Source organism: Lactuca sativa, chromosome 4, assembly GCF_002870075.4.
Source record: "Lactuca sativa cultivar Salinas chromosome 4, Lsat_Salinas_v11, whole genome shotgun sequence".
In the NCBI taxonomy this organism is placed as follows: domain Eukaryota; kingdom Viridiplantae; phylum Streptophyta; class Magnoliopsida; order Asterales; family Asteraceae; genus Lactuca; species Lactuca sativa.
The window spans coordinates 70,208,628-70,229,627 of record NC_056626.2 but is presented as its reverse complement, the minus strand read 5'-3'; the positions used below and the strand labels follow the sequence as shown (position 1 = coordinate 70,229,627).

General features: G+C 36.0%; 1 protein-coding gene and 2 long non-coding RNA genes across 10 annotated transcripts; 2 read left to right on the top strand and 1 right to left on the bottom strand.

Annotated features, from left to right (window-relative positions):
- Positions 1–102: 102 nt before the first annotated feature.
- LOC111896015 (uncharacterized) lies at positions 103–4,725 on the bottom strand. Of its 8 annotated transcripts, none has more exons than XR_002851763.3 (7): positions 4,296–4,436; positions 3,869–4,212; positions 3,681–3,734; positions 3,103–3,576; positions 2,898–2,996; positions 1,928–2,330; positions 103–375 (listed from the first exon to the last, which is right to left on the bottom strand). It is a non-coding gene; the product is annotated as an uncharacterized LOC111896015 (long non-coding RNA). The 8 variants fall into 8 exon arrangements; XR_002851764.3 differs by lacking the exon at positions 103–375 and adding an exon at positions 1,503–1,851; XR_002851765.3 differs by lacking the exon at positions 1,928–2,330.
- Positions 4,726–4,895: 170 nt separating this feature from the next.
- Positions 4,896–6,100, top strand: LOC122197306 (uncharacterized). Its single transcript, XR_006190411.1, has 2 exons — positions 4,896–5,308; positions 5,693–6,100. It is a non-coding gene; the product is annotated as an uncharacterized LOC122197306 (long non-coding RNA).
- Positions 6,101–8,692: 2,592 nt separating this feature from the next.
- LOC111896011 (uncharacterized) lies at positions 8,693–10,704 on the top strand. The gene is made up of 4 exons (XM_042901612.2): positions 8,693–8,701; positions 8,797–8,813; positions 9,119–10,232; positions 10,354–10,704. Exons 1-4 carry the CDS (start codon positions 8,693–8,695, stop codon positions 10,702–10,704), a joined length of 1,491 nt encoding a protein of 496 aa, XP_042757546.2.
- The last annotated feature ends 10,296 nt before the right edge of the window (positions 10,705–21,000 follow it).

Sequence of the window (21,000 nt, the reverse complement as noted above, 5' to 3'; positions counted from 1 at the left end):
GTTACACATGATTACAGATGCAGAATAATAAAACACATGTTGCTGCAAACCATACCTCTAATATTCCATGTTCAAAAAAAAATGGTCCCCAAGTATCACTAATTTTTCCAAAAATATTCATTTTATTTCAAACAATGACCATAAATGTGAGAAAAACTTCAAATTAAGCATCATAACTGAAATATCATCTAAGGGACAACAAATATAAGTTAAGCAATTAAAAATCAAAAAATTTATCTTGACGTTTTCCACCTTTTGATGAGTATTTCCTTTTCCTCTTCAACCCTTACAACAATACAACATTTTTCTTTTTTCTCCCTTTCCTTTTTTTCTTCAAAATCCCTTTCCAATCACTTGAAAATCCCTCTACAAAAGCTGCATAAATTAAAAACAAATTAGTATTAGTAAAAATAAAAATAAAAACAAAGTAAAAAAGTAAGTTTCTAGAAACAAACTATAACAAATGGTAACCACCTCGCATCTTTGAAAAACCCCCCAATTATGTGAATAAGAAATAACAATAGAAGTAGAACACACATTTGGTCCCTGTTTTTAAACGTAACAGTGTACTTTCAAACTACAATGGCTTAATAATACTAAATTACAATTTATGTCCATGTCATGTATTTTTGGATTAAGTCTATAAAAAACCTTTTTGCAAATTTGGTCCTCATTTCAATTTTTTTTAATGTTTTTTTAATTTTTTTAATGTTTTTTAGGGAAAATCTCATCCAAACTAAGAGACTAAAACCATATGTACCTACCTTGAATTAGACTTTTTTTTAAGTTTCATCCACAAAGCAACTTAAATTCAACATTCCACAGAAAAACGAAAGTATGCATATTTAATTACATATACATTTAAATGTAATTCTTTTGAGAAACTATAGTTTTGTATTATTACAAATGTAGACAAAAAGAAGAATAATGAAAACCTGTGCAGAAGCACCCACGTATATACTTCTTTATCAGATGATATTTGAACAAAAATCAGTTTTTGAAGTTAAATTATACATATACTATCATGATATCATCAAGTTTATGTATATCACACCCATCAAGCCAATAAGATGATATCTCCCTGAATTGAATATCAATTTCATAGGAAAACATATAAAACTTAGGTGTTGTTTGTTTTTTTGAAACAAAAATCCATAAACTATGCAGACCACCTCTGCAACTCTCTGCAGTAGATGAGGTGGACCAAACGGCTACTGACTGTAATAAGAAGCGCGTTTGTTTTTTTAACACCTGCATGCTGCAGATATTAAAAATTTAAAATAAACTGATTTTATAATCCGAAAATAATTTTTTAATACCGAAAATTTAATAATGTATGACATTTCGGCACAAATTTATGATATCTCAACAAAAAATAATGATATTTTAACACAAAAATAAATATATTTTATCATAAAATAATGATATTTCATCAAAAAATTATTATTATTCAACATAAAAAAAATCAACAAAAATAAACAAAAAAAAAATGTGAAATAAGATTTCAGCAATATACAATCAATATTTTAGTAAGAAAAAAAAAAAAGAAAAATAGGTTGGAAGATGTAGGAAGAGGCAAAACAAGTGTTGCGCCAAGAAGAACACTCGCAGAGGTTTTTTAATCCAAAGACTTCTAAAAAACAAACAACTACGAGATGAAAAGTGTTGCACGTGTGTTGCGCCGCACAGCAATAAGAGGTCTGAAGATGTTTTTTCCAAAAAACAAACAGCACCTTACTCTGTAATCCAATTTTGATGTATACAGGAAGCCGATTTTGATTAGTCAAAAGCTTGTCTTCACCGTTGGTTACCGAGAACCCAAAAATAAAAACACTAGACAGATGGTAGCTTCTGATGGTCACAACAGCAAGGGAGAAACGAAAAAGGTGAGAAGATGAATCATGACTAAATTATGACAAAAGCCTACCGAATCCAATTGAAGCGGTTGCAGATTCATCTTCAAGAGTCGCCGATTCCGAACAAGTCGACGTCAATCGTTGGTCCATCCATGAATTGTCAATCAACAGAGTGAGGATTAGGTTCAAAGGGTAGTCGGCAGAAGAATAGAATTAGAAAAGAGGAATCGATCGATAATGGAAAAACTCGAGACTTTAGAGAGCAAATTGATCGATAATTAACTGTTAGTGTCCTCAGCAACCTCTTGATTTCAATTTAGATTGTGTAAGTTACGATGAGACCATTGCGCTGGTGGAGAAAACGGAAGAAGCGGGAGGCGGTGGAAATGAATGATTGATGAGACCACTGTCTTCAATCTCTTGCATCTCATGTTGCAGGTTAGTCATGGTTAATTCCTTAACTGTTCTCACTTCCTGTTTCATAATCATCAAGCAAAAATTTAAGTGTTTATTTTTTAAAAAAGCTTAAATTAGAGTAATTTTGGTATTAAATTTTTATATAAGTAAAGTGACCAATAAAGTTAATATTACAATACGCATATATACCATTATTTTTTTCGTAAAAAACATGGTTACAATAGGGTTTATATTTTGTCTAATTTACAATAAAAAAAAACACGCATGCATTGAATAACTTTTATACAATAATAATAATAATGGCTGATTATTAATATTTTTTCACATCATATACAAACTAACATCTTATAAACACTAACTTACAATATATATATATATATATATATATATATATATATATATATATATATATATATATAAACATGCATTGAATAATTTTCTTTATCTAATCTATTGTTAATATTATACCCTTGATTTAACATAAAACAATAAGACAATAATACTTTTTTGTAAGGACATCGATATGATGAAGATCTTTTTCAATATCATACTGACTTGCACATGAATATTCTCAATGAAGACGAGGGCATTTTTGTCTTTTGCGCATATGATTCAAGAATGTACCCTAAATCGTTCGGTCATTATTCCCAAGAGGCGAGAATAAAACAAAATTCCCCATATAGCAAGAACAAAACCAATAACACGTTCAACCCTAGTTCTTTGCTGCATAAAAGGTGTACAAATTTATTAAATATCATTTCACAAAGAGCTATTAATAGTTTGTTTTATTTTAGAGAATAAATATAGAATTATTAAAATGAAATCTCACTTTCAGATGAGTTGATGAAGATCACAAACATGCCCAAGCTTCCCAAAGACGGTCTTCAAATGATTGTGTCTTACGCATGCATCATAAATAATTATATAACAACAATGAAAAAAGAAAATGCATTAACTAACTTTCCTGTTGCAGGTTCTTGTGATGTCAAAGAACAAATATAAACCTACGTTATTGATCAATTTTGGTGGATTAGGTTGTTTACTGCATATACTTGAATACATATTAGGCTATGTACTACAAAAGCTTCAAAAAACCACATTGTTGATCAAACAACTCCAATAAGTACACCACAACAGACGAATCTGAAATCATCTAAAATTAGAGCAAAAATGTACAAAAAATACAGTGATAAAAAGCACAGAGCATACCTGCTTCAAATTAGTTCGTGTGTAAAAAATCAATAGCTCCTTACTTGCATCACGATTTTATCAAGATATCTCAATCGCTATTAATACAAAATGCCTACAGAAAGAAATGGAAATGAGATTCACACCTTGTCACTTCAAACAAATTTGACACCCAGAAGAGCAAATAAAGATAATAGGAAGGAAGACAGAAAACAGTACAAGCGGTCTGCAACGCAGAAAACATCATTGTCTCAACATCCAACAAATTCAAACCTACATGTTTAAAGCATTATAAGCATTCAAAGTCAAAGAATTTAATGATCAGTCATTCAGTTGTATTAAAAAGATGCTTTTCTTTTTGAGTAAAGGATTTAATGAAATAAGAAGTTAGTTCAGTAAATTCTCACCCATAACACTTGTATTTCACTTTCTTTGCAGATGTCTTGGTCTTATCGGTGATGATTGTGGATCTTGTTCAACCTACTGAAGATTCATCATTTTAGTTGTTGAGTAAGTGTTATTGGTGATAGATCTAATACCTTCCTTTTAGTGGCCGTTTGGAGTGTATGAAGCTTTTGCTTGTGGTTTTTTTTTCATGTACCTGACTGAGTTCTGCCTTGGTACTTTGGATTTTATTTAGTTCGTACTCCGTACCTGACTCAGTGAAAGTAATTTAAGATATTAATGATTTATGCTTCTCCTCAAGAACCTTGTGTTCGAATTTTGGAAAGAAATTGATGGTGTCGCCCTCCTGTTGCCCAGAAAGAGCACCGAAGACACTTTAATTGTAGAAATTAGAAGACGACAATGAATTAGTGAAATCACAAAAGTTACCTGGAAATCATGAAACCAAAATGTATGGTGGCGGGGAGAATTTAGGGCTCCTCTGATGTAATTGGGTGGGGGAGGAACTTCCTCAAATAGCATCGATGGTGGTGTTTAGGGTTAGAGATATTGATGATGACAGAACCGAACAGAGGGGGGTGGGTAAACATACATTATCATTTCTAGAGATTTCACAGTGTTTGACGATAGACGATGGAAGTCAAAGCAAGTAGAGGGAGACAAATTTCTAATCACGTTCGGAGCATTGGATACGTCACAGAAGGGAGACAAAGATCGTCCATGGTTTGGCAAGAACGCATCGAGTTGCTTGCCTTCTTGGTGTTCTAAGAAGCTTCGCTGTTGTCGAATCTTCCCTCCTGAGCAGCACACTCCTTCGGGTAGAGTTTAAAGTGAGATAGATGAAGCAGGTAGAGAAAAAAGATAAGTAGATAAAGAAAAAAAGGTGTCTCCGAGAGAAGAAGAGAGATAGAGAGCATTCTAAGAGGTTGTTTGTTTTTTTTTTTTTTTTTTCAGACGTGCGAAATCACTTTTGTCTCTGCGGCGAAAACCACATGCAAACATATGCTCTCCTAGAGTGTTTGTTTTTGGAAGTCCACGGATCTAAAAACGTCTGTGTGATGTCTTCTTGGCACAAATATGGGTTATTGCCGTTAAAGGTCTTCACGCCATTTTAACCTAAAAAAAGGACACATCTTTTCTCCAGCGCCTTCATTCCAATTGAAGATACGATCGAGGGCACACAAGAGGGACAGCCGCTTACTTCAATTGACTGGCCTCCACCGACGGTCTTCTTCATCCTATCTCCTCCTCTCGTCGCCACCGTCAAGACAAGGAGCACCACCGATTTTAACCTAAAAAAACGGACGCATCTTCTCTTCTCCAATGCCTCCATTCCAATCGACTTTCTAATCGATTGTATCCTCAATCGACTGCCCCTCGACCGTCGGTATTCTTCAGCCCGTGTCCTCTGCTCGACGCTGCTATCCAGGGCACCACCAGCGGTAAGTATCTCTCTTGTTTTAACATGAAATTGAAGGTTATTTTTCCTGAAAACTCTCCATTTTACTGAAATTACTTGTTGTTTATGTAGCCTTTCTTGTTTATTTTTCTTTCTGAAAGTCATAAAATAACCTTTCTTGTTTAATTTTTGTTAAATATTGTTGGAACACAATATTTTTTGATGTATCTTGCTGAAAATTTGAAATGTTGATGTTTATGTGTTATTTTTGCTGAAATGATGTCTTTGATGTGATGTTTTGTGCTGAAATTGTCAAATAATGATTCTGCCGGTAAAATTTTAAAATGAAAAATTGATATACGCTTTTCAACGCTTCGACTGAAACACTTGGAAAAAAACCCAATTGATATTCTCTCTGTGAATGCAGCCCCCCTCCTCCACTGTGAACGCCTCCTCCTCCTTCCTCATTTTCCCGATCACCTTTCCTTCGTTCGGTCACAACTATGCCGACGCAAATCTCCTGGTGCATCTCTCCATTACCCTTTTTTGCTCGATTTCTTGTCCAACAAAGGTAAAACCCTAGATTTTTTATATTACTTCATGTATACCACTTTATATGTTTAATTTGTTGATAATGTTGATTTGTTTTGTTGAATTTGGGATTTTAAGTTAAATGTTAGGAGGGTTTGTTTGTTTTTTTTTATCAAGAGGAATTGAACAAAATGTGATTCTTTTACTTCTTTGTTTATTTGGAACCTGTGATTGTAAGTAGGAACAAGTGTTAGGTTGAATTTGAATTTGTGTAAGAATTTGAATTATTAAAATGTTAGGTTAATTTGTTAGATTTGTTGAAAATGTTAGATAATATATTAGGTTAATATGTTAGCTTTGTTGAAAATATTAGATAAATGTTAGGTTAATTTGTTAGATTTATTAAATGTTATATAAAAAATGTTGAGAACTTCAATTTGTTGAAAATTTTATGTATCATTATCTATATATGTTAGATTAAATGGCATGTTATATTACTATCATGTTTACTTTTGAGTTCTAAGATTTTTATATTAGTAGTTGTAGATTGAAATGTTGTCGAATTGAGAATGGGTATACATGAAGAGACTTGATAGTAATTGTTTGTTTAATACCCAATAGTCACATTATGTCATTTTTTTTTGGATTTTTCTTACTCGAAAGCAACATACATCCAAATTATTATTAGGGACGGGGTGGAAGTTTTAGAAATTAGATGTCCTTGTGCGAATTGCAAAAATATTTATTATCTCTCGAGAGAATTGGTTTTTAACCATCTTATTAGCCTAGAATTCATGAATGGTTATTCATTATGGTATTTACATGACGAAATATATTCATTACAAGAGGTTGGTCAATGTTCAAACCCAATACCACCTCAACACGTGGGTCAAAGTTCAAATACTTAAACGACTCAACACATAAATAGTGGTTTTGATGATTATCGTATATACAAGGAGATGGTTATCGAAAGCATGCACCAACCCGAGACTTCTTATTATCAACAAACACCACAACACCTAAATCTTGAAGCCCAAAATTTTTATAAAATTTTGAAACAAGCGAGTGAGCCTTTATGGGACGAGTGTACAAAATCTTCCACACTCTCCGCCGCCACTAGATTATTGAACTGAAAATCATAATCTAATGTTTCAGACAAGTCATTTGATAGACTATTTTCGATAGTTAAAGACATTCTACCAACTGGAGAGAAGCTTCCTAATAGCTTCTACGAGACCAATAAAATGTTGAAGCCACTAAAATTGTCTTCACAACGGATGCATGTGTTTATAAACCATTGAATGCTATTCAAGGGTCAGTTTGATGAGTTGGATCATTGTGTAGTATGTGGCGAAAATAGATACAAAGACAAAAGGAGGAAACTGAGACTTTAAAGGATGTCCTATTCAAGGAAGACAACCAAACATTTAACCTGGCATTCAGATCATCCAGTAGATCCAGAAAAGATGATACATCCCAGTGAAGGTAAAGCATGGAATCATTTTGATAGAACCTTTCCTGATTTTTCAAAAGAGACGTGCAACATTCATCTTGGGTTATGCACCGATGGGTTTAGTCCCAATAATTCAAACACGACTCCCTATTCATGTTGGCTGGTTTTTATCACTGTTTACAACCTACCCCTTTGGTTGGCCTTTAAACATTAGTGCATACCACTTTCGTTGATCATTTACAGGAAGAAGAGCCCCGGACAGAATTTGGATTTTTTTTATGATGCCTATCGACTGACTAATTTCCAGATGAAGTTTGTACTTTTATGGATAGTTAGTGACTTCCCTACTTATGCAATGTTGTCTGGACGGAGCATGCATGGTACTTTAGCTTACCCATATTGTATGCACCAAACAGAATCATTTCGGCTTTCCTATGGACAAAAACCGTGTTGGTTTGACTATCATAGAAAACATCTACCCGAAAGACACATATTTTAAAATGATACGGTTAATTTTTTAAAAGGGAAGAAAGTGAAAGGTCATGAAGTGCATGTTCCGTACCCAACCGGAGAATATATTTGGGAGAAAATCCAACATTTCCCCACCGTATACAATGGTACTCCCTATGGTCCAAATTATATATAACCTCATGGTTTTCGTATTACACATAACTGGGTAAAGAAGAGCATCTTTTGGGAGCTTTCATATTGGCGTCACCTGCTGATCCGACACAACCTCGATTTGATGTATATTGAGAAGATTTTTTTTGAAAATATGTTTCAGACTTCGATGCAGGGGCGGTCCTAGCTAGGTTCCCGGTGTGGCACCGGCAACACCTAGCTTCCGCGCATGCAGTAGAAAATTTTTGTTTTTTTTTTTTAATTTTACCTATTGTGCCACTACGTAAAAAAAATCGTACAACTACTAAAAAAAATTTGTGCAGCTAGCCAACTACATAAAAAAAAATATTGTCACTGTATCGGGAATTACCAAACGAAAAAAAATAATAACAAGCCCAAATGCCCAATGTTTTAATCAATTATTGTCTAACAGTCCAATTGCCCAAAGTCAAAATAAAACTTAATTGGATAAATTAGCAATTGGGCTAATTGCTTGTAAAAAATAGCCCAATCCTAATTAATTGAGTGTTTACTTGAGTATTATCGGTAGAAAAAAATCACGATTACATAATCCAAAATTCAACTACTCGACTTCCTGATTTGCGTGATTGCGTCCAAAAAACCTTCGACCAATCGACCTTCGATCGTGCCTTGGCAGACTCGTCACCTCACAATCATTCATGACTTGATCGTTTTGATTTTTGGATCAATCACAATCCTTGTCTCCTTGATCGATTTCAACAATTCTCTTGAAGAGTTGAAGCATTGAAGCAAGTATCAACCCTTTGGCCTTTTCTGTCTTTTTTCAATTTCTACACTACAATGAAACAAGTAAGTTCTACTACCAATTCATTAAGATATTTGAAATTGATATGTTTTTAGAAGTTATTGGTTGACTTAGGTGAAATTGATTTGTTTTATTGAAGTTATATTGTTTGCTTAGGTGCAATAGCTATGTTTTTTATTGAATTGATTGTTTGATTAGGTGAAATTGATATGTTTTATTGAATTTATTGTTTAATTAGGTGAAAGCAACTTGTTTTATTGAAGTCATTGGTTGATTAGGTGTAATTGTTATGTTTTTATTGAATTTATTGTTTGATTAGGTGAAAGCAACTTGTTTTATTGAAGTCATTGTTTGATTAGGTGTAATTGACTAATTGTTATGTTTTTATTAAATTCATTTTTTGATTAGGTATAATTGTTATGTATTTATAGGTTAAACTAAGTGGTTTTTTTTACCAAAAGACAAAGACCTAATCCTAATGAAAATGGTGAAGAATGTTACCAAATACCAATCACTAATCAATCAATCCCTTCTGTTTCTAATCCTAATGCAACTCCACAAACACCAATCACCAATCAATCAATCCCTTCGGTTTCTAATGCAACTCCACAAACACCATGCTATAACCAACCTAATGATAACCTTGACTTGAAAGATCTTCCAAAGGACCCGACGGATAGGCCATTGATTACAAGTTACAAACCAAATATAAGAGATGATGTAAGAAGAGCGTATTTGCTTCAAGGACCGTGTCAAGTAAGGGCACATAAGTTTCCTAAAAACCTAGGTGATAGATTTAGAAGATTCGTTCCTTCATGGTTTGATGACTTTGATTGGTTGGAATATAGTGTGAAAAATAATAGTGCATATTGTTTATATTGTTATTTGCGTGGGGACCTCATGGGACAAAAAGGAGGGAGAGATGCATTTGTTTCCCAAGGTTTTGATACTTGGAATAAAAAAGATGCATTTCGGACTCATGTGGGTGGTGTTGATAGTTTTCACAACAAAGCAAAAGAAAAGTATGAGTTTTTAATGAGGGAAAAACAAGCTATTAATGTAGTCTTGAGGAGGCAAACCGAAGCAGAGGACCATAAATATAAAGCTCGATTACGTGTTTCTATTATTGTTGTTAGACTTTTATTGAAAACCGGTTTACCGTTTCGTGGTCATGACGAGTCGGTTAACTCGGAAAATAGAGGGCTTTACATTGAAGTGTTAAAAGCCATTCGAGAGACTAGTGAAGATATTTTCAACAATACTTTAGAAAATGCTCCTAAAAACAATCAACTTATTTCCCCTAAAATTCAAAAAGAACTTGTGCAATGTTTTGCACAAGAATTACTTTTGAGTATTCGTGAAGTGATTGGTCAAGATGTTTTTGCTTTACTAGTTGATGAATTTAGTGATGTTTCAAAAATGGAACAAATGGCTATTGTTTTGCGTTATGCCGATAGTCTTGGCTTTGTGAAAGAAAGATTCATAAGACTAGTGCGCGTGAAGGATACATCTTCTTTGACACTCAAAAACGCCATAAATGAAGTACTTACAAGTAATAAGTTGAGTTTTAGTCAGGTAATTTATTCTTTACTTTTTTGTTATTTAAATTTAATTTAATATGTATATATATATATATATATATATATATATATATATATATATATATATATATATATATTGTTTTAAATTTTAATAGATAATAGGACAAGGTTACGATGGGGCTAGCAATATGCGAGGGGAATTCAATGGTTTGAAAGCTTTGATATTACAAGAGAATGACACGGCTTTTTATGTACATTGTTTTACACACCAACTTCAATTAGTGGTTGTGGCTGTAGCAAAGAAGCATGATGGTGTTAGTGACTTTTTTGAGCAAATTTCGTTGGTGGTTAATGTTGTTTGTGCCTCGTGTAAAAGAAAAGACTTACTACGAGAGCAAGCAAGAGAAAGGGTGCAAAAAGGCTTGTGTAGTGGTGAAGTTGAAACCGGAAGAGGGTTAAATCAAGAGACAACACTTGTTCAAGCAGGAGAAACAAGATGGGGTTAACATTTCAACACACTCACAAGTTTAATGAAGTTGTTTGCGGATGTTCTTGTAGTTTTAGATTTTGTGAAAGAGGATGTAGGGTCATTGGCAAACCGTCAACAAGCATCTGGAATCTTAGCATATTTTAAATCATATGAGTTCGTGTTTTACTTACTTATGATGTATGACATTTTACACCTCACGGGTACATTGTCAAAGCAACTTCAAAGAAAAGATCTAGACATTTTAGAAGCGGCTTCGATGGTTAGAGGGACAATGAGGCATTGCAATCTTTTAGAAATATAGGGTTTGCTAGCATTTTGCCAAAAGTATGATCTTTTTGTCAAACACACGAAATTGATACTTTAGATATGGAAGAGTTGTATATTGGTGTGAGAAAACGTAGGACTACAAAGACTAATAGGTTTCATTTTGAGGTAGAAATCTTCAACACGGTGGTAGATATGCAACTTACAGAATATCGGGATCGATTTAGTGAAACAAGCACCCAATTACTAGAATACATGGGTGCTTTGAGCCCTTGTGATTCATTTGCACAATTTGACAAATCAAAGTTATTGAAGTTGGGTAAGTTATACAAGTATGACTTTGATGATTCAGATATGATAGACCTTGAAGGACAACTTGAGATATTTTATCACTCTTGCATCAAAGATGAGCGCTTCACTAGTTTGAAAGGAATTTCCGACCTTTCTCGTTTGATGGTTAGTACGGGGAAGCATCGGTCTTATCCTTTGGTTTATAAACTTTTAAAGTTGGCTTTGATATTACCCGTAGCAACCGCAGGTGTAGAAAGATGTTTTTCAAAGATGAAGCTCTTGAAGACCGACTTGTGTAACAAAATTGGCGATTGAATGACGCATTGCTTTGTAATGTCGAGACCGAAGCACTTGTGAAAGTTGAGAATGAAAAAGTAATGGAGCGGTTTCAAAAGATGTATGCATGAAGAGGACAAATTTAAATTCTAATAGATCGTTGTTATATTATGTTTAACCAGAAAAAAAATTTGTATTAGATGTTTTATATTATCTTTGACCGGAAAAAAAAAATTGTGCAACCCCTACTACTAATTCCTGCGTCCGCCCCTGCTTCGATGGGCACCTCAAAGTCCAAAGACAATATAAAGGAAAGAGAGGATATTAAGATGTTATGTGACTAACCTATACTAAATCCCATTAGGGACAACAATAGGAAGATCAAAAGAAGCTTGGAGATTACACATTGGAAAAAGAAGATGTTGAAAAAGTATTTGTTTGGTTGAAAAATCTCAAATTCACTAGCGAGTATGCATCAAATATAGGGAACTGCGGAAACATCAAAGATTATATTTTTTATGGTTTCAAAAGCCACCACTGTCATGTGTTTATGCCACGGTTTCTTCCCCTAGCCGTAAGAGGGTTTTTTCCAACAAAGATACACGAGGTCATATCGGAGATATATATGTACTTTCGAGTATTATGATCAAAAACATTACATGTGCAGGACTTGTTCGATATGAAACGCAATATTATTCAAACCATGTGCAAGTTAGAGAAATATTCCCTTTTGGCTTCTTTGATTCCATGGAACACCTGGTCATACATTTAATGGATGAAGCTATTGTTGGTGGTCCGGTACAATACAGAAGGATGTATCAATACGAGAGATAATCACCCTATTTTAATATTATATATCCAACATTTTTAAAGTTATTTGTGGTATTCCTAAAACATCGTTCATAATTTTTAAATATAGGAAACTGGCATAATTAAAAGAAAAATCAGGAACATAGCAAAGGTTGAGGGTTCAATCGTCAATGAACATCTAATGAATGAACTTGCTGCATATTGTTCTTTATATTTATACATACCATAATTGAGATGCACGGAATTTTGCACAGCAAAGTCATAGGTTTTCGAGTGGAGAAGCTCCACTTAGCATATTTGTTGTCCCATCAAGAAGATTATATGAAAAAAGTGGAAGAAGAAAACCCTTGAGTGATAAAGACCTTCACAAGGCGCACACCTACATATTACTTAACTGTAAAAAAAAGTTAACCCTTACATCCTCGAGTTTGATGAACTGGTCATGACAACAAATCCAAATGAATCAATTTTGGATTTAAGAGATAAATACTTTGTTGAATGGTTTGAAGACAGGGTAAGTAGAACTAGTTCAATAGTACTTATTATTATTAATGCATCATTAACCAACATAATGTGTGTATGTTTTCATTGTAGGTAATGAATAAGACACCTGGTGGAAGTGCTAAACACTTAGAAGTTATAATTGAGAAACCATCGAGACATGCTCATTTTCATCGTGGGTATTTTTTAAATGGTTATAAGTTCCACACTCAACAATATGGTGAGGTTTGTATGACGAATAACTTTGTAGTATGTGTGAGATGGGAGACGTATAATGTCGAACAAGAGTCAGACTAATACGAAATATTACAAGAGATCTTAGAGATTTAGTATTATAGTAGCGGGCCTTCGACTGTTGTACTGTTTAATTGTATTATCTTTGATAACAAAGACAGTGTAATAGTCAACAAAAACAATTTGATTGATGTCAAACTCAACTCTCGACTTCAAACTGACGACCCATTTTGTTTGGCATCACAAGCAGAACAAGTGTTTCATACACCATACCCTTCAGTAACAAAGGTGACGAAATATAAGTGGGCAGTTATCAAGACAAAATCAAGAGGGGTGTTTGAAGTCACTGAAACTGAAATGGAAGAAAATGAAATATTTTAGGTTGAAGAACGGTTTGAGTCACCTGTTACTGTAACTCGTGTGGAAAGAATGTGCCTAGTTTCAACTATAAATACATATGAGCAAATATATGATGACGAAAATGAGGGATCTAGGGAAGAAGATGAAGAAGAGGAAGGTTTTGAAGACAAAGAATATGGAAACGAATTGTATTATTTAGAAGAAGAATTTGAAGACGAAGATGATTGGGACGAATATTAGGAGCATTACATTTTTTTATGTTAGGAACATTGTATTTGTTGATGTTAGGAGCATTGTATTTTTTTAAACCTTCTAATGAAACATTGTTTTTGTAATGATTTTGGTATGGACATCTCATTGTTGTTTTAAACATTTTTTTTGTCATGAATTATCAATCTTATATTATATATCTGACCATTCTTATTCTATTAAATTCAGCATGTCGGGTAATGGACTGAAGGATAAAGGCCGTAAGAACAATAATTATGATGGAAGTACGGGGAATAGAGGGGGGGGGGGGGGGAATCCCCTAATTCTACTGACCAGCCATGTCATACGAAGTTGTTCACACCGATTGACATGCCTATGATGAGAGGAGTTGCAGGTTCCATCAGTCAAGGTGTCATTACTCAGAAAACCGACATGGATGGTCCTCTAATAGATTTGGTTGAGCTTATTCGCCAGGCTCAACAGATGGGCTATGTGTCCCAGCTCCAACCCCAATAAATGAGCCATCAACCCCACCCCTCACAGATAGGCTATTGGCCCTAGCCTCCACTTACACAGACAAGCTATGGGTCCCAACCCTCACATCCACAAAGGGGTTGTGGGACCTCACCTATGCTTTTGAGAACCCATGGTGGTGATGGGTTTCAGGATTATTTTTTTAGGATGGAGACACAAAGTTGGTCGCGCCAAATACATCAGTCGTGCCACACACGCCACTGACGCCATATGGCTCCGCTTCTAGAGGTATTTCGGGCAGTCATGACTCAAATGTCCGTGATTTTGATGACTCATCGTTGTCCATTATCCACAAGAACAGGGATAAGTTAGTGTTTTCATCTTTTAAAGCTTTAATTTTTGATGTTGTAATTATACTTATATAAGTTTTTTGTAGGTTTGATGATCATTTAATCCACAACACAATTATGGATCTCTTTTGGCAAAGTATGGATGATGTGTGGCCTACATATAAGAGCATCACGGAAAAGACTCATAGATAGATGTTTGCTCGTTTTAGGGTAGTATATTAAATATTTATTCTTGTATCGTAAACTCATTTCTTTTTACTTTGTATTTTTAACTATACTTTATTACTTTTCACAAACAAAATATAGGTGGTACACAACAGAGAATGATGCGATATATATATATAGCATTCAACAATGTCCTCAAGGATAGATATAGGGATAGGATGAGGAATTTGAGGAAGTTATCTGCCAACATGGCACGGCGTGATGGGCTACCCATTAAAAAAGGTTATAGTAAATACTTTCCTGAGATGTATAAACACCGTCCCGATATGATACCAGAGTCTGTGTGACCATGTTTGTGTGATGTAAAAGATACAATACATTATTATTTTGTTTTTTTGATTTTTTATTACCTATTGTATTATTAACTATATATTTCTTTTAACAACATTAGAGCACAGAGAAATGGTCAAAGTTGTCAGAAGCTGCTCAGAAGAATCGGAACACCCCTGATTCCAATAGGAGGACATCAAGGCATACAACTGGTAGCATAGGATATGTTGAGTACCGTTGTAACTTGGTTGTTATCATAATTGTAAATTTTATTATTCTTGTTTTGTTTTAACACTGACTACATCAATTATACTTTTTCTTTTACGTAGAGAGCACAACGGGTAAAAAACCCGAATTTTGTGATCTATACGTGAAGACACATGGCACCAGCCGGGTAGGGAATTGATGAGGGAGGTAACTTGTGATGGGTTTTAGCCATATGAACATTCTTATGTGCACATACAAACCATAATGCTTGGATCTAGGTTTCTCTAATTGAACATGCATGGAATCCAAGACTTCTAATGATAATTCTAGTATAATAACATAAGAAATCAAATTTGGAAGATTACCTTGGATCACTTGATTGAATCTTCTTGTCCTTGGAGCTTTAGAGTCACAATTGTCACTCCTCTAATGGCTTACAAACACCAACTTAGCAAGAGGATGATTAGAGAGAGAGGGGAGGGAGCTAGAAATCGGCCAGGGTTCTTCCAAAGGCCAGAGTGCCGATTTTATTAACCCCTTGGGTCTATTTATACTTGTAAGGCTCCTAGGGTTTCACCCTTAAAACCCTAATTGGATAACTTAGGCCCTAAGCAATCCAATCCCTTTATGATAAGCCCTTGGACGAATTCTAGGCTCTTCTAAACCCTAAATTCGTCCACCCCTTATCCTTAAGAGATTATAGCCCAAAGTACAACTAGCATACAATTGACAGTTTATGCCCCTTTATTCAACTAATCTCTTAGGTCACCAAATTAATTCCTAATTAATTTATGACTTATATTAATCAAATAATAATATTATTATTCCTTATATTATTCTCATAATATATTAATAATATTTATTCTCTCATTATAAATCATCCTGTCAAGTTGCTATGGTGAAGGCAACCCAAAAGGACCATGCACAACTGGGTCAAATACTTGCCGAATATAGTTGCAGCCTAAGACACTATTCCAACAGTCTCCCACTTGGATAAGTCTAGTAACTATACATACAAGTATAATCCGATTAGCAATCGTAGCTCTCAAAGACGCTGTCAAACTCTGATCTTATCAATCTTGTCCTTTAGATAAGGGATCGTATAGTCCTCTATTTAGATATCATGCAGACATTTATATGGAACCAATTGTCTAGCATTTGGTTTCTCGATCTCAGATTTATTCGACATAGAACTTAATCGAACACATCAATTTAGTTTTGACCAGGCCCGGCACATAAGTCAAATCAAATCATCGAGCGGCAGAGATTTCGCTTTTACCCTCTTAGGATAAAAGTAACAGATAAACTTCGACTTATATGCATTTACTTATTCATTAATCAACTATACACAACAATGCGTTTTATAACATCAAGTTACTGATGCGGTTTCGCATTATCAATGAACAACCAATTAACAAATAACAAAACATATATCTAGGTTTTAAGACCATATGATATTATCGTCTTGCGATCACCCTTTTTATCACATTCCATAAGGTGATTCCAGCAAGCGCGGGTTTGTTCCAATGCTCAAAACTAGTTCATAAGCACTCATGAACGTTGCAGCAAACTTCTGCTATGTCTAATACCATTTAGACAATCTACACACCAATTCATGACAATCTTCATTCATACCTACTTCCAACATATGAACGATTGTGGACAATTTGAATAATTCGATTATTCTTAATAAACTCAATTATTCTGGAAGTCAAAACATGCAAAGTGAAACAATACTTAAACAATTAACATAAGACAGTAACATTACTCATAAATAATACTCTTTTATTTAATCATCAAATGTTAATTACATTTATCTATTACACGTTTCTAATACTATCTAATCTATACTAATATCATCCTCCAGCCCAATACTCCTAGCATGCTGCAAGTGCTTAACCCTGCTCAGTCCCTTCGTAAGCGGATCTGTTGGGTTATCTTCTATGATATCCTCTTAACCACGAGTTGTCCTTCTTCTACACGATGTCTAATAAAGTGATATTTTCTGTCAATATGTCGAGATCTACCATGATCCCTTGGTTCCTTGGTCAAGGCAATTGTTCCTTCATTATCACAGAAAATCTCCATGGGCTCCTTTATGGCAGGTACAACTCCAAGATCACCGATGAAGTTCTTCAACCATACTGCCTCTTTCGACACTTCGCTCGCTGCAATGTACTCTGATCCACACGTTGAATCAGCTACGGTTTCCTGCTTGGAACTTTTCCAAGTTACTGGTCCTGCATTCAGGGTAAAGACCCAGCCCGACTGCGAACGGTAGTTGTCCCTGTCGGTCTGAAAACTAGCGTCACTATACCCTCACACCTTCAAGTCATCACTCCCTCCGAGGACTAAAAACCATTCTTTGGTCCTCTGAAGGTACTTAAGGATATTCTTCACCGCAATCCAATGGGCTCTGCCAGGGTTCCCTTGATATCTGCTAACCATGCTCAAAGCAAAGGCTACATCAGGGCGAGTACAAGTCATAGCATACATGATTGAGCCAACTGCGGAAGCGTATGGTACTCAACTCATTTCTGCTATTTCAGCTTCGGTACTCGGACTTTGAGTCTTACTCAACTTGGCATTACTTTGTATCGGTAATTCTCCCTTCTTCGAGTTTTCCATACTAAAACGTTTTAGTACCTTCTCTAAGTAAGTGTTCTGACTAAGTCCTATTAGTCTCTTACTTCGTTCTCTCACTATCCTTATTCTCAGAATATAGGAAGCCTCTCCGAGGTCCTTCATAGCGAAGCACTTCCCGAGCCAGGACTTAACCTCCTGCAGAGTCGGGACGTCGTTTCCTATGAGTAGTATGTCGTCGACATACAAAACGAGGAAGCTTACTATACTCCCACTGGCTTTGACATATACACATGATTCATCTTCGCTTCATACAAATCCAAACTCTTTGACTTTCTCATCGAAGCAAAGATTCCATCTGCGAGACGCTTGCTTAATTCCATAAATGGACTTCTTAAGCTTACACACTCTATTCGGATGCTTCGGATCAACAAAACCCTCTGGCTGAGCCATGTAAACATCCTCGGCCAACTTCCCATTAAGGAAAGCGGTCTTGAAATCCATTTGCCAAATCTCATAATCATGAAATGCGGCAATTGCTAGCATCACTCTAATAGATTTTATCTTCGCAACTGGTGAGAAGGTCTCATCATAGTCAACTCCGGGAGTTTGAGTAAAGCCCTTCGCAACCAATCGCGCCTTATATGTGTGTACGTTTCCATCCACGTCGGTCTTCTTCTTAAATATCCATTTGCACCCAATGGTCTTACGTCCGGGCACATTATCAACCAAATTCTAAACTTGGTTATCATGCATGGATTGGATCTCGCTGTCCATTGCCTCTTTCCATTTCGCAGACTCCGGGCCTGCCATGGTTTCCTTATAGCTATTAGGTTCATCTAGATTTATTAGTGTACCATCACTAATATACGTGTCCCCTTCAGTAGTAATATGAAAACCATAAAACTGGGGTTGAACTCTAACTCTTTCGGAACATCTAAGAGGTAAGGACCCGTCAATCGGTTCAACCGAAGTTTCCTCCTCGGGTTGAGTGCCAGCGGTAGAGGTTCCTTCATCAATCGACTCTTGAATCTCTTCAAGCTCGATTTTCCTCCCACTGTCTCCTTGGCTTATGAGTTCTCGCTCTCGGAAAAATCCTCTCCTCGCAACAAAGACAACATTGTCCTTCGGTCTATAGAAGAGATATCCAAAGGATTTATGAGGGTAGCCGATGAAAATACATCCCTCACTACGAGGTTCGAGCTTGTCGTGAGTATCTCGTCTTAGGAAAGCCTCACAACCCCAAACCTTGATATGTGATAACGAGGGAGCCTTCCATGTCCACATTTCGTGAGGTGTTTTGGCAACCTTCTTAGTAGGGACTCGGTTAAGGATATGGGCAGCAGTCTCTAAGGCATACCCCCAGAATGAGATAGGTAGTGAAGCACGACTCATCATAGAGCGGACCATGTCTAACAAGGTTCGATTACGCCTTTCTGCCACACCATTCAACTGTGGTGTCCTAGGTGGCGTCAATTGTGAAACTATTCCACACTCCTTGAGATAGTCGTGGAATTCAAGACTTAGGTACTCTCCTCCTCGATCGGATCGAAGCATCTTGATTTTCTTGCCCAATTGATTCTCCACTTCATTCTTGAACTCTTTGAACTTTTCAAACGTTTTTTACTTTTGCTTGATTAAGTAGATATACTCATATCTACTATAGTCATCGGTAAAAGTTACATAGAAGCGGTTCCCATCCTTTGTGGTTGATCTAAACGGTCCACATACATCGGTATGTATGAGGTCCAATAGACCCTTACCCCTTTCACATGTACTAGTGAAGGGTGACTTGGTCATCCTTCCAAGCAAACAAGACTCGCATGTGTCATCTTCCCTAAGGTCGAATGACTCCAACACTCCATCCTTTTGGAGTTGGGCTATGCACTTCTTGTTGACATGTCCAAGACGACAATGCCACAAGGATGCTTTATCCATACTATTGGAAGAATCCATGCATAAAACATCATTTCCTAGGTTATCTACAATCATAACAGTTTCATAAATTCCATTACATGGTATTGCTTCAAAATATAAGACACCATTTAGATAAGCACAAATAGAACCATTCTCATTATTAAAAGAAAATCTAAATCCTTGTCTAAACAAACCATGAAATGAAATGATGTTTCTTGCCATTTCTGGCGAATAGCAACAATTATTCAAATCTAAACATAAACCATTCCTAATCACTAGAGAATACACTCCAATCTTGGTCACAGGCGATGATCTTCTGTTCCCCATGATTAGATTTATTCTTCCATGCTCCACATCCATATTTCTTCTTAGTCCCTGCAATTCAGAGCAAATGTGGTAACCACACCCGGTATCGAGGACCCAAGAAATAGCATGAGATGAATCATTAGATTTAATTGTGTATATACCTGCGAAAGACGGCTTGATCTTTCCTTCCCTGATGGCTTGCAGGTAGTCTGGGCAGCTTCTCTTCTAATGCCCTATTTTGTGGCAATGGTGACACTCTGCCTCCTTTGGGTTAGGGTTAGGCTTAGCGGGATCAACTTTGGTCCCACTAGAAGAGGAACCATCTCGGGACTTTCCCTTGCGGTGGCTCTTAGACGGAGCCTTCCTCTTCTTGCCTCTTCCTTGCCCAATGGCCAAAACAGGAGCAGCGGGTGGATTGGGAGTGGGTGCAACAGACTTGTCCTTGAGGTTGCTCTCAGCAACCCTAAGGAGACCTTGGAGCTTACTTAGGGTGACCTCTTCCTTGTTCATGTGGTAGGTCATCCTAAATTGGTTGTAACATGGAGGCAAGGAGTGAAGCACCATGTCGATTGCCAAGTCTTCCCCAAAGTCAACATTCAACTTGCGCAGACGATCGACATACCTTTGCATCTTTTGCAGGTGCACGGTTAGAGATTCTCCATGACCCATTTTGGCAGAGATCATGCTAGTGAAGATCTCGTAACGTTCCTGCCTCGCATTTTGATGGTATCTCTCCAATAAGTCTTGGTGCATTTCGTACGGATACATGTCCTCGTAGGACTTTTGGAATTCAGCATTCATTGTGGCTATCATGATGCAATGAACATTCGTTGCATCACGTTCATGAGTCTCAAAAGCAGTCATTTCTGCTGGAGTAGCGATTTCTGGGTTGATCTTCTCGAGCTTCTCATCGAGGACATACTCCTTGTCCTCGTAGCGAGCAATTGTGCGAATGTATCTTATCCATTCGCTAATGTTCGTCCCATCGAAAGTCACCTTTTGGCAAAGGCTCATCAATGTGAACGAGCTAGCAG

What these genes read in the sequence shown, in the direction of transcription:
- LOC111896011 (XM_042901612.2), top strand. An exon ending in ATAAGTTGAGTTTTAGTCAG is followed by an intron (nt 10,233 to 10,353) that starts GTAATTTATTCT and finishes AAATTTTAATAG; the next exon opens with ATAATAGGACAAGGTTACGA.